The sequence below is a fragment of the Drosophila mauritiana genome, chromosome 3R (genome assembly GCF_004382145.1).
Source record: "Drosophila mauritiana strain mau12 chromosome 3R, ASM438214v1, whole genome shotgun sequence".
Classification (NCBI taxonomy): domain Eukaryota; kingdom Metazoa; phylum Arthropoda; class Insecta; order Diptera; family Drosophilidae; genus Drosophila; species Drosophila mauritiana.
Genome location: NC_046670.1, coordinates 629,490 through 647,326, shown reverse-complemented (window position 1 = coordinate 647,326; position 17,837 = coordinate 629,490). Strand labels below are relative to the sequence as shown.

The 17,837-nt window shown below is 35.5% G+C and overlaps 1 protein-coding gene across 3 annotated transcripts; it reads left to right on the top strand.

Moving 5' to 3' along the window:
- Positions 1–11,375: 11,375 nt before the first annotated feature.
- Positions 11,376–16,493, top strand: LOC117143080 (piezo-type mechanosensitive ion channel component-like). Of its 3 annotated transcripts, XM_033307550.1 has the most exons (5): positions 11,376–11,738; positions 15,498–15,546; positions 15,607–16,051; positions 16,114–16,350; positions 16,414–16,493. In XM_033307550.1, the coding sequence occupies exons 1-5, from the start codon at positions 11,437–11,439 to the stop codon at positions 16,440–16,442; spliced, it is 1,062 nt and encodes a 353-aa protein (XP_033163441.1). In that variant the 5' UTR covers positions 11,376–11,436; the 3' UTR covers positions 16,443–16,493. The 3 variants fall into 3 exon arrangements, with proteins under 3 accessions (XP_033163441.1, XP_033163442.1, XP_033163440.1); XM_033307551.1 differs by having other exon boundaries at positions 11,376–11,686; positions 15,498–16,051; XM_033307549.1 differs by having other exon boundaries at positions 15,498–16,051.
- The last annotated feature ends 1,344 nt before the right edge of the window (positions 16,494–17,837 follow it).

The window sequence follows — 17,837 nt, the reverse complement described above, 5'->3', positions numbered from 1 at the left end:
AAACAAAAGACAGAATAATTTAATATAGAAGAAGCATCCAAGAAATTGGTATTGCTGCCTGTCACGATTAAGGAAGGCACCTTCCTTTGTGACGATAAAAAAATTTCTGAAGATATGTTTATCACCGTCGGCCTATACACGGCATGCAATCATTATAGTTGCATTGAAGTGGTAAACTATTCCGAAAAATAAAAAAACTTTATACCTAGACTTACCAATAGAAGTAAATCATTTCAACACGGACGAATAATATTAAATATAATAAACAATAATATAGACATTATACAAGACCACATACACAATATAGCTGAGAGCATATTGTTGGCCAATTTCAATGTGGTTCCAAGTTTCATCTTACCAATAGAAGAACTTAGACAGATTGCACAGGTATTCGAATACCAAAATTTTTCAATCACTTCAGAAGAGCATATTTATAGACTACTCAACGTGGAAATAGAATCCGAGCAAACACAAATTACTTTCCACATAAAAATATCAATATTCAATAAGTACACTTACAAATTATCACACTTAATTATGTTACCACTAAATGGCACACACATTCTCATTCTACCTAATTACATATTATACGATAACATGCTCAACAATATATTAAGTTTTCAAGAAAAATGACCGAAGATTCATGGCATCTACATCTGTGACCCCAAAAAAGCAGAAAACAACATGGAGAACAAGGAATGCATCAAACAAATTTGTTCTTTTTGCGAGGCCAAAATCATCGACACAGACGGAACTATAGTTGAACCGGAACAGCAGTGGATTATCATCATCAGTAGAAACCAGACAGGAGCTGAGCCAAGTTGCTTCGAACCATTCATCATTGAAGGAACAGCAATGATTAATCATATCAACTGCTCAATAATAATAGATGGAATCAAATATGACGACTCCGAATTGTTCTTTAAGGAAAAGATCAAATTATCAATACCCAAAATAAAACAGATATCAATAAACACAACGTTGGAAGATCTGAACCTGAACAAAATGGTGCTACATCTGCAGGAGAATAATGCGAAAATCCTCCAAGTCAAGGAATCCACGACAATTCTTCAATTCCTGACTTATACATCGTGCGTCATCCTGGCAGTCCTCATCCTTTACGCCCTATTCGTATGACGAAATACTACATATCTACCCAGTCCTGCTACACCGATCAGCTACGTTCCGTCCATCCCGTCACTATGGCCGTCACTTCACACTAGGGGGGGAGGAGTTTGCACAGCAGAAATCTCTACGCCAACTCCCCCAAACCTCAAACCTCCACGGCTGAGCTGTTAGTTCGTCGCCCTCTTATGTTGCAACATAGTGTAACATTGTGGGCGGAAACAGCTCAGCAAAAACACAAAGACCTCAGCAAATCATAAACAAAAAGCATTCCCCAAATCTGCCGGGTCAGCAGATTCTTCAGCACTTCATGGCAACCGCCAAGTAAAACACTTTTAGATTCTTGTTAGTTCAGATTTAAGCGAACTGTACAACTGGGCAGTCATATATTTTATCAATAAAGCAATTGAAGATAAAACTGTCTACTGGATAATTAATTGAGGATATTTGAGGTTAACAACTAGTTAACCAAATTTACAAAGGAAATCTCCGCAGGAAGCCCCTGCTCTCCAAAGTATAACTCGTGCAACCTAAATTCCCCTTCCACTGCCTCTGCAGCGAACACGCCATCTGCTGCTGACCATTTGCCAAAACTTCTCACTCTGCAGTTTCTTGTAGCTGCAGCTTTGTCGCCGCTACAACTGTCGCCGACGCCGCCGCAGCCAACTCAGCTTAGCTTAGGGATAGCATTGATCTAAGTAATCAGTCACAATCTCACATCTAAATAAACAACACCGAAATTACTTTAAATGTTTAATTTATAAAGTATTACCTTATATGTATTACCTAATATTATAAAGTATTACCTTATATGTAATAGTTGTCATTTTTTAATGGCAAGAGAAGCCCCAGAGGTTGCTCCCCCCACAAGTTAATTTCTTGCAATATTTCTTAAAATTTTGCTCTGACTGTGTTAATATTTTTTATTTTTGTAAAGATGATGGCGTCGTCTGCGTATAGTGAGATGTAAATATCTTTATGCCGAGTTACAATGTAATTTATATCTTCAATTACTATCATAAATAAAACCACAGATCCCCACGCGATCGTAATCTCTTTCAAAATCCGTCGCCAAGATAGAGACATGATTTTTGGTCGAAAGAGCGTTCGAGGTGAAGGGGGTATGATACTCTGTCGGCCCCAGGGCTTTTTCCTTTTGTTTTGTGCTACTGAATTTTATATTTCAAGTAATGTGAATTTGGAATCTAAGCATGTAACCGATGTGGAAAGTGAGTCGATGAGATAGGGCTCTGAAAGATACCGATTTTTTTCTCGTATATGTTTTGTTGAACAATTTTGGTCAGAAGAGTGTTCAGACCAAATTAAGGCAAACTCTTCGGCGATATTAAATGATCCAGTTAGAGTACCTGAGTTGGATTTGATATATTTGAATGGTGTGTGAGGGATACCGGCTAGGCGTTTTATATCGGACCAGACTATTTTTGTGGAGGATACTGAAGAGATTTTGGAAATACATTTTTCAAGGGAATTTACGGGTTTTTTCAAAAGAACGTGTGCATTTTTGGATCTGATAAGGTTCATATTGGCTTTGTAGGAAGAGAACAAGCATTGCTTTTAGTCCCTAAGCTGTTGAAGGGTAGCGTTCCACCATGTGCACTATGGCTTTGTGGATCACTCTTTTCGTTTGGGGAATGCTGCAGTTTGCAGCTGCTCGTATGACTTTCATCATTTGTGCGACTTGCTGATTTAGGCAACCGTCAGTACAATATCTTGATTTTTCGGAACTTTCATTAAAGCGTTTCCAGTTTGCTAGGTCTGTCTTGTAAAGTAAAGTATTATCGGGACGGGTAGGTGTGTTCATGTGGATGGTTATGGGAAAGTGGTCACATCCATGGAGAATATCTGATATAGACCAGCTGCACATATGGGCTATCTGTGGAGATATCAGTGAGATATCGATGTGAGTGAAAGTGTTGTGAGTTGAAAGGTGAGTCGGGGAACCGCCGTATATTGTTTTCAAGAATTACGCTTTCAATTTGTTTACCCCTTGTGTATGTGCTCGGCGAATCCCACAAAGGACACCATGAGTTTAGGTCACCCAGGAGTATTTTGGATCCTTTAAGATTTTGTAGAATTTCTGATATGTCAGAGAATGAAAAGGTTTGACTTGGTGGGATGTACGCATTAACCATATTAATAACCTGTTCAAATTTAAGCTGCAATGCGTAGCAGAGTATGCTAGAGTTAATGTTACGGTATTTCATTCCTTTTAATAAGAACGCCAATGCCTTGTTTGGCTGAGGTGTTATAAGAAAAATTGTGGAAATATCCACTATATTCTTTGGTGCAAATACAATTTATAGAATTACATGGAAGTTTGGTTTCCTGCAAAAATACAATGTCGGGTGCGTGGTCTTTTATAAGTAGTGTCAGTTCGTTGTAATTATTAAAAATACCGTGGATGTTCCATTGTAATAAAGTAATTGTCATGATTAAATTTTATTGGATTATTATTAACTTGTGGTGTGTGTGTATGAGTTTGTGCAAAGACACTAGAATAACAAGATTACGAACAAGTTCGAACAGAAGATATTCAAACAGAACATGTTCGAACATAACATGTTCGAACAGAACATGTTTGAACAGAACATATGCAAACAGAACATGTTCGAACAGAACATGTTCGAACAGAACATGTACGAACAGAACATGTTCGAACAGAACAGAACATGTTCAAACAGAACATATTCGGATAGAACATGTTTGAACAGAACATGTTCGAACAGAACATGTTCGAACAGAACATATGCAAACAGAATATGTTCGAACAGAACATGTACGCATTACGAATTTTTGGCACACGATTTTTTCGCCGTGGCTTTAGAGGTGGCTCCAGGCTCTCTCGAATTTTTGTTCGAGAGCGAGTGAGCGGAGGGCGCTACAGCGAACAGCTCTTTTCTACGCATATAGTGACAGCAGACAACTGTATGTGTGCACACGTATGCTCATGCATTGTTAATTTGACAAAATATGCCCTTCACCTTAAAAGTTCTTAGACTTTAAACCTATATTATTTTTGATCAATTGGCACCATGCCATAAATTCTTGTTTTGCATTGCCTTAACGTTATTACTATTTAAATAAAGCTTAGAATTAGATTAGACTAGTAATAGCCAAATCATAATATCAGGAAAAAAATTTAAAAAATGACTTTATATTAGAATATTTGTCATTAGAGTATCCAGCTTGCGACCTGTGAAAAATTATTAAGGCAATGATTGTTGAGTGCTCGAAGTGCGGACCTTCGTGCCTCAAGATATGACTTTTGCAACAAACAGTTTTCATATTTTTATTTATTTTATAAATTTGTATTACTTAAATATTAAATACTTCGGAAAACTAAAGGCACCATCTGATCTTTTTTTAATATTTGTAAAATACACATTAAAGTTTTTGAAATATTTTTAAAAATAATAAAAAACAAATGTGTATAAAAAATTTATTGTTGAGCATTAAGTGCACAATTAAAAGTAGTGTATATATATTACACATAATTAATTATCAACATAAATATAAATATGTAAAGGGTAGCTAACTCAGCGGCGATCTTAACAAACGAATTTAAAAAACTTTAAAATTATAATAGTCAATGAATTTTTAATTATTATTTTATTTCATCATATTGCTACGAAATTGGCCAAAACTCTAAATTTGAATATTCGTTTCTTCGATCATAACTGCTTTCGGCCCGAAAACGTCTTCTAGCTCAAGTACGCACACATATAAAAGTTCTCGTCTATTGTTTTTACTCACACAAGCAAGCAAATTCTATTTTTATATTTCTTACGCTCTCAGCGTAAGCGAGCGGACAGAGCGGACAGAGCGGACACCAAAAAAGTGGCTGCATAGTGCCAAACCAATGTATGGCCGTTACGCATCTTGTTATTCTAGTGTCTTTGGTTTAACTGTCCTCAAAGTTGGAAAATAAACAAATAACAATTTTGGGTCTGCTGACTCCGATAAATTACAAGCTCACTTTAAAAGCTAGTTGTAAGATTGTGATCTGGCTCCGACGAAAGGCTGGTGCTCGTTTGGTATTTGTATGTCGTGGTTTATCTAATTTAATAGCAGGGCATTAACGTGGGAGACCTTCCCCGTGCGCCCTACTAATTGAGATTTTCTTAGAGACTCGGTCATCTCGAACTGTATTACTGTCGACACCGTCGACTGTATAAATTCACCTCAACCCTTCAGTACTGAATCGAATACTATCGAACTGCTACCACTGCACACGACATCTTATGCGGCAAGAATCACCCAACCTTAGATTGCGAACTCGCACCCGATGATCCACTCTTAAGCAACTAACTTTAAAGGCTGCAATAGTATCTCCAAGTCAACTTTAACATAAGAGAATAATATAGTCGAGTTCCCCGACATCACCTATTGGGAATGCCAACGCGAAATTTCATAATTTTTCTGGGATACCGATAGAAATTAGGGAATAAAATAAAACATTTTTCAAAAATGTGGGCGTGGCAGTTTTCGGCGGTTCTAGGGCGTTACTGTGGGCGTAGCAACATTTTAGGGCGTTAGAGTGGGCGTGGCAAATTTTTTTTTGTAATAAACTTTTTGGAAAATCAATAGAAATTTACAAGACTAATAAAAAATTGAAAAAATATTAAAACAGTTTTTAAATCGTGAACGTTGAAATGGGTTCACACTATTAGGAATATTTAATCCAAACTTCTTCTCAAGCCCGACAACCTTGGCTATGTTAACTACAAAAATTTAATGGTTTTAAATACACAAACAAAGAGTATTATCAAAGACTATAGCTATATATATATTATACTTGATATATAATTAAACAAGAAACACCAACGTGTACTTTCCAGAAATATCGTTAACCATTATACATTCAATACATTTCACCCAATATACCTGTAACGTGGAATATGAATCTAGGTAAAATTATTTAAAATTGTAACAACTAAGACATTTTTATTGAAAACAACATAATTATAAAAGAACTCAATTGTACAGCAGACACTTTTGAACAATTTTTAATTTTTTTCATTTTATTATTTTTTTCTCCAATTTCCACCGACATTCCGAAACCTTTTGAAATTTCTTGTTGACACTTTCACTAGCTGAGTAACAGGTATCATCTGATATCCTCTCTTCTTAATATTAAAGTCAAGTAGGGCTCCAGGTATATTTAGATCTCATACAACTTTTGAAACGGTCTGGATAGCAGACAAATGATTCAAATAAGGAAAAAACTGATGTTATAAACAAAACTAACGCTTGGGAGCGAGGCTATCAGAAAACAATTAGATTGCTATGCCAATGTCTCTAATTTTGAAAGGAAATAAAGGGGAATGTCTGTTAGTTTTCTTGAAAAAGAATAAGGTGAGAAAGTTGCAGTGGTCTGGCCCCATGATGGAACTCTTAACATTGAACTCTTTTATCAACAAATTATCCGGTTTGAAATTATCAGAAAATGGTCTAAAATATTTCGTTAGGGACGGTGGTCTTGAATGGTAAAATGTCCCTAGCGTAAGAGACGAAAACTTATTCAAATTCTTGGCTACAATCCATTTGTGAACTTCCTTTCGACTGCTTAATCTCTCGTTAATGTCATCAGTGATGATTTCAACCACCACGAATGTGTCCAAGACACTTTTATTACAATTTTTCGTGCTGATTAGACAGCTTCGGTTGTAAATAGCTCTCCGCCATGTTACTAATTAGCCTTATCTAATAAAACGTTTATTAGTCTTTTCTTAAATATTTTGTATACTCTTGATCGCCCTTCTATCTTAGAGGGTTTCTTAGACATTGGGTTAAATTACTTGTTAATTTACCGTAGGCTTAGCCAATGGCTACAGTAATTATTTGAAATGGTGGAGTAAAACGCGAGGCGATTTAGGTAAAGTTTAATAACTGTTTTATTTGACATAAGCGTGGCACCGTTGTGAGTCGTTTGGAAGTTAACATAAGAAGAAGGAAGTTTCCAGAAAAACAAAAAGAACTTATTCAGATCAGTGTGACCAACTTTCGGTATATAGTTGTTGCCAAATTAACATACATAATATTATAGTATTTCAATACTCCTTCTCAACAACATATTCAGAAACAATTCATTTCAGTTATACAGTTTAAGTGCTGTAGGTTTTTTGTTAAAATATCTGATAACATGTCGTTTGTACATATATATTTTACATAAATTTCCTTTTTGGAATAAAGTTCCCTAACATAGTGGTACTTTATGTCTATATGCTTACTTCTATTATGTAATACTGGATTCTTAGCTAAACATAAAGCACTCTGATTATCGCAAATAATTAAAATTGAGTGATCTATCAAAAAACCCATTTCCTTCAGAAACTTTTTTATAAATACTGCTTTTGTTTTGCAACTGAATGCATTGTATCTGGCCTGGTTGTAATTGCCAAATACATTAGTGATCCTATAAGTGACTGGTAGTCCTTTTCGTTAATAGGCTTGCAGTTAGGATCAGTACACTTAACTTGGAAATTTGCCTCCAAAGGCGTTGCTACCGATTTGCAATCTAACATGCCCCAGGTGTGTAGCATACTCTCGATATATGTCTTGTGACCTATGGATATGGCACCAGTTTCACCTTCTCGCTCAACTTCGATGCCCAAGAAATGATTAAGCTGTCCGCTATCTACTACTTTAAACTCTTTGGCAATTGACTCTTTTATACCAATCAAATCATCTTTACATGAGCTTGCAATAAGAAGATCGTCGACATATACTGCAATTATATTAATATTGTCCTTCTCATACACACACGGCTCGCTGGCACAGGGAACAAAATGCAGTTTTTGTAAGACTTCGTTGAGCTTGGCGTTCCACTCTGTTTTAGTCCGTAAAGTGACTTCTTTAGTCTCAAAACTTTTCCATAATGTTTATTATCAAATCCATCGGGTTGCTTCATATAAACTTCTTCGCTTAATTCGCTATTTAAGTAAGCTGTCGATACATCAATCTGATGTAGAAATAAGTTATGCTCAACAGCCAGAGATATAACAAGTCTCACCGACGAATATCTGACAACTGGTGAAAACGTTTCAAAAAAGTCGATACCATATTGTTGTGCACATCCTTTAGCCACCAACCTCGATTTAAATCGCATCACATTGCCATCCTTATCTCCTTTGATGCCAAAAACCCACTTACTACCGATGGCTTTCTTACCTTCTGGTAAGTCCTGTAGCTCCCATGTCTGATTAGCTTCGAGGGCGTCAATCTCCTTCTGAATTGATGCTTCATTTTCATTGCTTTCATTTCAGACTGCGTCGCTTCAGCAAACGTAATATGTACCTCGACATCTTGAACCTTCATCATGTTCAACAAGTTGTATTGTTTTCGTGGACGCCCGGGCTTTCCAGTTTTTATCTTCTTAGGACGACCAGGACCATGAATTTCCCGTTCTTCGGTATCATCGCTCTTCGCACTCTCGTAAACATCGGCTTCATTAATCTCGCTGTCAATTTGCTTTTCCTCGAGCACCTCAGCATCTTCTTTGTTGTTGTCCGCTGCCAAAATCTGCGAACAATCAACTCCAATTTCGTCAATAAGTGCCGTCTCGTTTTCGCTGTTTCCATTCTTCGGATACCCTATAGTTTCCTCTAGAAAAACGACGTCTCTACTTTCGATTACCTGGTTCGATCCAATGCGCATTAATCTGTAGGCCTTCGCTGTTGTTGAATACCCTATCATCATGCATTCAATGCCTTTCGGCTTGAACTTTCCTGCATGTTTCTTATTCAATGCAATCGCTTTGCATCCAAAGATTTTTAAATGCGATATCGAAGGCTTTTTACCTGTCCACAGTTCGAATGGTGTTTGACTCTTCAACGACCTTGTCTCCGATCTGTTGCGTAGATATGCTGCAGTCCTAACTGCCTCTCCCCACAGGGACTCATTCACTCCTGAATGTATAATCATGCTCCTTGCCATTCCCACAAGCGTCCGGTTAGCGCGCTCAGCAACCTGGTTTTGCTGCGGAGTGTACGGTACTGTCAATTGCCGCTTGATACCGTTTTTAGATAGGAACTTCTGAAACTCGTGGCTTATATATTCGCGACCGTTATCGCTGCGAATTGCTTTAAGTTTTTCACCGGTATGTTTTTCTGCAAACGCGACAAAGTTTTTAAACGTGGGAAGCAATTCATCACGGGTCTTCAAAAAATATACGAACATATAACGCGAAGAGTCATCAATAAATGTTACGAAATATCTTGCTCCACCGGCAGATACTTTGTTCATTGGCCCGCAAATGTCCGAATGCACTAGCCCTAGCACTTTGTCCGCACGATTTTCTGCCATTTTTGGGAATGGTTTCACACAGATTTTACCTTTAGCACATGCAATTCGGTCTATGTCCACAACATTTTTGATTGACTTTAAGCCATTGACCATATTGTCACTTGCCATCTTTTTTAGGCTCGCCATGTTCAAATGACCATAACGATAATGCCACTTCTACATTTCATCATTTGCACACAAGTACATGCACCGATTGTTCGAAGTATCAACAACAAAAAGATTTCCAGCTTTTCTTGCCTGTAACACTTCTTCATTTCGACCGTCCTTTATATACGCACTTTGCTTGTGAAAAATCACTTTATACCCTTTTTCAACGGCTTTCGCTACCGATATGAAATTACTTTGCAAGCTTTTTACGTAAAGCACATTTTTCAAATTAACGGAACCATTCTTTGTTTTAACGGCCACCGTACCGACGCCATCCGAAAATATATAGATTTCTCCTGCAAGTAATATTTTCTCTTTATGCTCTTTAATGTCCGCGAACCGCGACCTTTCACAACACATGTGAGCAGTTGCTCCACTGTCCAAGCACCACATCGATTTCGCTAGAACGTCATTTTTATTTACACTTGCAAGCATAGTAAACGACTTCTCTTTTGCAGATGTTTCTAGTTCATCATTTTTTTTCTTTCACTTTGCACTGCGCAATAAAGTGACCCTCGCGACCACATCGAAAGCATTTTTTATTCTTCTTTGCATCACTGTTCTTTTGCGCCAATCTATTTTTCTTGTCTCCCTTTCCACTGGGATGCGACACAAACGCTTGCGGCACACAAAGTTCCGTTTCGTCCGAACTCACTCTTTGTCTCTCTCCCCCTTCCATAATTTTTACTTTTAAATCAGAGAGAGTCGGTAACTGTTCGCGCGTTTCGATCGCTACCACGAAATTTTCGAATTTCTTACCGAGTCCCGACAGCATCAAAATAGTAAGAATATCTTCAGAAATGTCCATATCAATTTCTTTCAGTCTTTCGACGATATCCACAAAATCATTTATGTAATTTTGTACGCACGCACTTTCCGACAAACTCAACCGGAGTAATTTCCTGAACAAGGTAATTTTCCTGGCGGGTCCACGAGGCTTGTACACAGCTGCAAGCTTGTCCCAAGCTTCTTTAGAACTAGCGCAGTTTTTAATCAAATTAATTTCTGAAGCCTTCACGTACAGCAATATTGTTGCTAGTGCTTTTTTCGTTCGTCGAGTTAGGCTCCTTGCTCAGCTGTATCACCATCCTGCTTCACGCGTCTTCCGCACACCAACGACCACATACCCGAGTGCACCAATACACTCTTCATTTGCGCCGACCATACTGCGTAATTTTTGCCGTCCAATTTGTCGATCGCACACAGCCCTTGTCCGCACAAGTTTATAAAAAATGTTCAAGCTAATTATATACAATAATTATTTTCCACTTGATCACACACAATTATTAAAGTCGTTACTACTCCTGGGCCCATAACCTATTTGAAATGGTGGAGTAAAACGCTAGGCGATTTAGTTAAAGTTTAATAACTGTTTTATTTGACATAAGCGTGACACCGTTGTGAGTCGGAAGTTAACACAAGAAGAAGGAAGTTTCCAGAAAAACAAAAAGAACTTATTCAGATCAGTGTGACCAACTTTCAGTATATAGTTGTTGCCAAATTAACATACATAATAATTTAGTATTTTAATAGTTATGAAAAAAGATGTTCTTTCTCCGATATCAACTTCATATTTAGATTATCTCTCGACATTTGCAATAAGCACTAAATTAAACAAGAATTCATAGCTAAATAGTGCATTGCCATGTAAACGTTGCGATACGAGCAGCACCAAAAACAGACGATACAGCACTATATATATATTAAATTTTTATCAATATCAATAATAGTATTTAAAATAGTAATAATATTTTTATTTTTTAGTATCGGTATAAATATAGCACTAGTGTACTGGAGACGTATATCCAAGGAAACAAAGTGCCTTTTACATTTCTTCTGATGTTGATTGTGCAGTTTATTACGATTGTAACGGAACGCGCCATTTATTTACGAAAAGCACTGATATACAAAATTTTTTTTCATTTTATCTCGGTATTGGGAATTCATATTTGGATGTTTTTTTTGGTGCCGTATATAACATCACACAGTTTTGGTGAAACTGCCCCTGTTTTGTTTTATTTAATAAAATGCCTGCATATGTTGCTATCTGCATACCAAATAAGATGTGGTTACCCAAAACGAATTTTGGGTAATGTATTTACAAAAGGATATTCATTGGCGAACTATATAGCTTTTAAAATGTAAATTACGACAAAAGTTTTTCCCACATATTGATAGAAATTTTTGCTAGAGTAAAGGACACTGAAATATGTATTTAATAAGGCTTTAATTATTATAGTCTAGTTTATTTATATTGAGATTAACGTAATGCAACAGAACTTTTATAAATTAAATAAAAAAAAAAAAAATTTTAAAAAAATGCAGACCCTCTGTAAGATATTTTGTGACTGGGATTGCCAACAATTTAGCTTTTGAAGTCTTGCCGTGGGCACTTCTTGTATATGTCGGATAGAGCTAACAGAATTCGATAAAACTACTTGTCTCTTAACTACTTAGGATTTGCTCTTAAGGGCCAAGAAAATCTATGTTGTACGTTTGTAGCGGTTGCCCATCTTTGCTGGGTGGAAGAAATTCGTTTTATGCTCTCCTTACTTACGGTTGCTTACAAAACATGGTAGCTTATATATGTAGATTGTTTCTAACTTCTTTTCCCATTTTAGTACGTAGAACTTTTTAAGTCTAAAAAGTGGTCCTGCTCTTCTCGTTCCATAGCCTGTGAATTTGCAGTCGATTATTGCCATCAGCTAGTCGTCTTGAGAACATTATTCTACTCTGAAAGTTGTTCTCCGTGATCATCATCAAGATAGCTGGACTGAAATCATCAGCGTGACGAATACCACCTCGTATGACGTCGTATTGGAATTCCTGCAGCTGAAGGATTCAACGAGCTAGTTGGGCACACAAGTCCTCTTTCTGAATAATCTTAGACAGGGCATTACAGTGTGTAATGTAGGCAAACTCTGCATTTTTTCAATGCTTCCACCACAGCTAGGATTTTAATATTGCTTATGTAGTATACTGGATATCGATCATAATTTTAATATTGCTTATGTAGTATACTGGATATCGATCATCGTCTAGGGATTTCTGTAACAAAACGACGTTAAAATCGTCACTTATGCGCCAGTATGTAACTCAACCTTGAGCAGGTTATGCAAAATGTTTAATGAATCTTCAGAATTAGTATTGTGTTTTCTGTAGTGACGGACTTAATCATATTAATTAAATTTTGAGCTTAAACTCTGAGCATATCTAAAATAATTTTTCTAATGTTTTACTTAACTTATTTTTCTAAAGCTTCTTTATCGGTTTTTGCTGGGACTATTACGTTGTCAGCGTTCAGTTTAGTCAGTAGTTATTGCGTGTTAGATAAAAAAGTTAAAGTTTAAAGTTTAAAGTTTACATGACGTTGCAATCTGCTTGGCGAATTGTAAAATGGAAAGATACTCGGCGATATAGAATTGTCCGTGGTGAGTGACGAACGATACATATTTTTGAATTTATTCTTTAATATCTAAGTGATTGAATCCGTTTTTTCAGTCGATTGAGTTGAATGTTCATTTGATGCTTGATTAAACGTAAAGTGATATCTGATTTTGACATTGTTAATTAGATATTGTTAATTCGGTGTCCGTCTCGTTTTGTTGACCAAAATAACTGGATTTCTGTATTCTGACTCGGAAGTCTGGATGATCGCGTCCGCATTTGGAAATCTGCGCGGTCTAGAGTATATCATTATATCGCCGTTAGGAATTAAACGCATTCCACTTTTGCACTTTTTTAACATTGGATTTTAATGCTTCTTGTTAGTCATTCTAACTAATTTTTTATTAATTAGCTTCAACAAATTTTAGATTATATTTACTTCCAGTATAATTCATAGCAGTACATTTTTCATTATTTACTTCCACAGCTATGCACATATGTACATATATGCGTGAGCTTACACACTTTACACATGCTGGCTGCTCCCATTTTTTCACAGAGTGCGTTTGTTGGAAATTCTTAAGCGATGCGAACGAAATTGTTACTTTGAACGCATTACTATCTACCTTTGATAATCAACATTTTTTTATTTACCTATTTGCCATTTAGCACGATAGATGTAACATTTCGTATCCCTGTTCAGTTTCTATACTGCTAGATTCTTGGAGGTACTTTTTTGTAAATATTTATTGGGTCTCGTTTGCATCATATATTCAGTTTAGTATATTCACAAATTCGCTCAGAAATTTTTGCATTGTAGAGTAGTAGCTTATTGCCACGCGAATCCTCAATTCGTCATATCGCCGCTAACTCTTTAATGTGACAAAAGTATTTTCGTAGACTTTCTCCATTTTTAATATTTCTCTCCGACATGAGCTTATGTATCCTTGCACTTTTGGTTGCGGTCTTAAGTGCATCAGGCAGGACACAGCTTTACCCAACCTGTTAACTCACGCTCGAGGTTGGAAAACATCTTTGCAATGGGCTGCAGCGATCGGTTATCAAAAATTAATTTCTGTAAGTCATCCAGATCATTTAAATCGGCATGTCTTTAAGCTCTGTCACATACACTTTTATGGATTGACCAAAGACACTAGAATAACAAGATGGCACACGATTTTTTCGACGTGGCCTTATAGTTTAGAAATACTAATAGCCGAATCATAATATCACAAAATAAGTTTCAAAAATGACTTTACATTAGAATATTTGTCATTAGAGTACTCAGCTTGCAACGTGTGAAAAATTAATAAGGCAATGATTGTTGAGTTCTTTTGTCCGCACTTCGTGCCTCAAGATATGACTTTTGCAATAAACAGTTTTCATATTTATATTTATTTTATAAATTTTTATTCTCAATAGAAGTGGATTTCGGGAAACTAATGGCACCATCTGATATTTATTTTTTATACGTTTGTAAAATACACATTAAAGTTTTTGAAATATTTTTTAAAATAATGAAAAACAAATGTGTATAAAAAAGTTTATTATTGAGCAATGCATTAAGTGCACAAATAAAAGTAGTGCTTTTTCATTATGTTTTTAAGTAAATAATGAATTTTCTATATATTACACATAATTAATTATCAACATATGTATATATAAATATGTAAACGATTGTAACAACGAATTTAAAAAACTATAAAATTATAATTGTCAGGTCGTGAATTTTTAATTATTTTTTTATTTCATCATATTGCTACGAAATTGGCCAAAACTCCAAACTTCGTTTCTTCGATCAGAATTGATTTCGGCCCGAAAATCGTCTTCTAGCTCAAGTACGCACACATATAAAAGTTCTCGTCTATTGTTTTTACTCACACAAGCAAGCAAATTCTATTTTTAGATTTCTTACACTCTCAGCGTAAGCGAGCGGACAGAGACCAATTTTGGCCGTCACCAAAAAAGTGGCTGCATAGTGTCAAACCAACGTAAGGCGGTTACGCATATTGTTATTCTAGTGTATTTGTCATGAGTGTATACCACTTTATCAAGAAAAATAAATTGTTTGACTCTACTGTGGATATATTTTCAAGTATTTAAGTAGAATTTTTTTGATATTTTCAGCACTTTTGCCGTAAATTAGCCTTTTAAGTAGGTTCCCACTTAATTATTATTTCGGAGGACCTACTGGGAGTCCACTATTTAAACAAGAGTCTAAATATTTTTCAAATTAAATGCTTCTATTTACTTTTTTTCTAAAAACATTTTAGATATTACTTACTAGAAAAACTCACAAGAAAACAAATTTTTTGCCGTGCAAGTGGATGTAACCTCCATATAGTATATATTGTCTGTTTAAATAATAAAATTACAAAAAAAGCAGTTATGACAATGTTCATAAGGAATCCTTTCATAATCTTCATCTAGATACCTAACACTAGCAAAATTTCTATCAAATGTATGATGTTTAATACGTTAATATAATATATTTATATTTAATCTTTATTTAGTTACATGGAAATACCATTTTTGTATATTCTCCGAACAATGTTAGACTGGGTATGCATAGATACAACTCTTACAGTAATGGAATGGATAAAAATGGAGGACATTTTCCAGTCGGTGTTTATTGTACGTTGCTATAGGCAAATGGATACAGACTTTCCTGTTCTACGAGGAGAACCGAAAGCTTTGTATTCAAAACTTCTAATTGGTGGAACAATTATATTAATTCTCATTGCCCTGATTTGGAGTCCACTGTTCCTATTTGCACTTGTTGGAACAGTCGGTAAGCCTAATATACCACAAAAGGCGGATATAGCAGTAAAAATCAATCATTATGAACCAATATATGTTTCACAAAGCAATTCCGACATTCTTCAATTTTCAAACTCCGATTTTCAAAAGCTAACTAACCGTATAATTTTGGATAACTATGCATCGGATTCTATGATGCTTTATGACGCGGTTGATGTTACTGCTATTAAGTTTTATGAAAACTCCATATCTCTATGGAATATGCCGCCACCTGATAAAGAACGTTTATTACATGATTTGAGTAATGGTGAGTTTTTTATATAACGCTAAAAAATTATATTTTGCATTATACATATTAAAAATATTTAGGTGCAAAATTGGATATACACCTAACTCTTACATTAAAATGTAATTTGACACCAGAAGCAGTAATCTATGAAACTACTTATACACTAACGGAGAACAAAGTACATACAAGGGATAAGCTCATAAGACTCATGACTGCCAATTTTTCCAATGAGAAAGTTATTGTACCGAATATTTTACCAAAGTTTATCACTGTTCAAAGACAACAAGCTAATGCAAAATTTATTAAGGACTACGATGGTACGTACTCAACCCTTTTAACATTCACAAATGAAATAGCCTTTTTAAATCGTATGGATTCAGGTCGGCAACATATAAGGCTAGATGGTTGAGAAGCCTACTCTCTTATACTTTGATTCAAAACTTTACCACGCTCACACTTTAAGAAAATGGTTTGGCCACTGTAACGTTAAAAACACGGAAAAAGCTCTAACGCTACCAAATATTAAAAAATGTACGGAATTTTTTTGATTTTATTATTTTGTAAAATTGTTAAATATGAACTAACAATTGTAGGATGCTCGCATTGAGGGAGTGTGTTAAAAATCAACCCTAGTTCGATATGTCGTTGAATTGCGACTCTGGTATGAACTGCAATGCACGCATCTTATACATACATATATTTAAGTCTGTATATCTATACAGTAGTATAAATAGAAGACAAGAAGAAGTTCAGTCACAAATGAACTTTCATGGTGCTCACATGTAAATAATCAACATACCCGCGCCTAACGCATTCGGAAAGATGATCTCCATGAAAAATAAATTAGTTGGACAAAATAATCTTAGACTTAAGAAACATAACATAATTTTACTGCCGCAGTCGGTAGGATACAAAAAATATCCGAGAAAAGAACGTTCGAGTGGAAAATAAGTTAAATATTAAAATCCAGTGCTCGAAATATTTCCCAAAATAAATTCGTGGAAACTCTTCTGCTTAGATTATAATTCCAATTCGCTTAAAAAAAAATCGTAAAAAATACGATAATAAAAAACATTAAGTCCAAAGGCAACTAAGTTTTAAAACCAACATATAAAATTATAAGAAAGTGCAGTAAAAAAAAACTTTTATAAAAAAAAAAGAACAAAAAGAAATATAAAAAGTGAAACTAGAAAAACATAACATTAAATCCGAAACAAAAAAAAAAAATAAAACACAAAATTTAAAATTTTACAATAATAATGTCTCAACCAATTACCCCGTACCCCAAATCGTTGCGACAACAACCTTGCCGAAGCCCGTCTGCAGCTTACACACATTATGTCATTCAAGGGTGATCCAGAAACCTTTCACACCTTCGTCAGCAGAGTGGATTACGTAATTTCGCTCTACCAAGCCCATGATGTCAGACAACAGAGGATTCTACTGGGAGCCATCGAAAGGAACTTGGACGGACAGGTTACACGATCTTTGGGACTTCCGAACTTCGAAGATTGGCCTACCCTCAATTTAAAACTCAAACTTAAAACTACAAACTTCTGGAGAACTTCACCATACAGAGGAAACCTGAGAGCATTCTTCGAAGAAGCGGAAAGACGACGTCAATTATTAATTTGGAATATATATATTCAGGCTATTAAAGACTCTATTAAGATACTGATAAGGAAACAACCAATACAATTATTTACTATTATAGCTCATCTATATATATTACAGACTTAAGATACTTAATTACCATTGCACAAAATGAGGGAATTTATGAAGAACACATTAATTTTGAATTTAA

Excerpts from the sequence above, each read along its gene's own strand:
- LOC117143080 (XM_033307549.1), top strand. The coding sequence starts at position 11,437 with ATGTTGATTGTGCAGTTTATTACGATTGTAACGGAACGCGCCATTTAT. Across the intron at positions 11,739-15,497 it reads AACTATATAGCTTTTAAAAT|TTACATGGAAATACCATTTT; the intron begins GTAAATTACGAC and ends ATCTTTATTTAG. Across the intron at positions 16,052-16,113 it reads ATTACATGATTTGAGTAATG|GTGCAAAATTGGATATACAC; the intron begins GTGAGTTTTTTA and ends AAAAATATTTAG.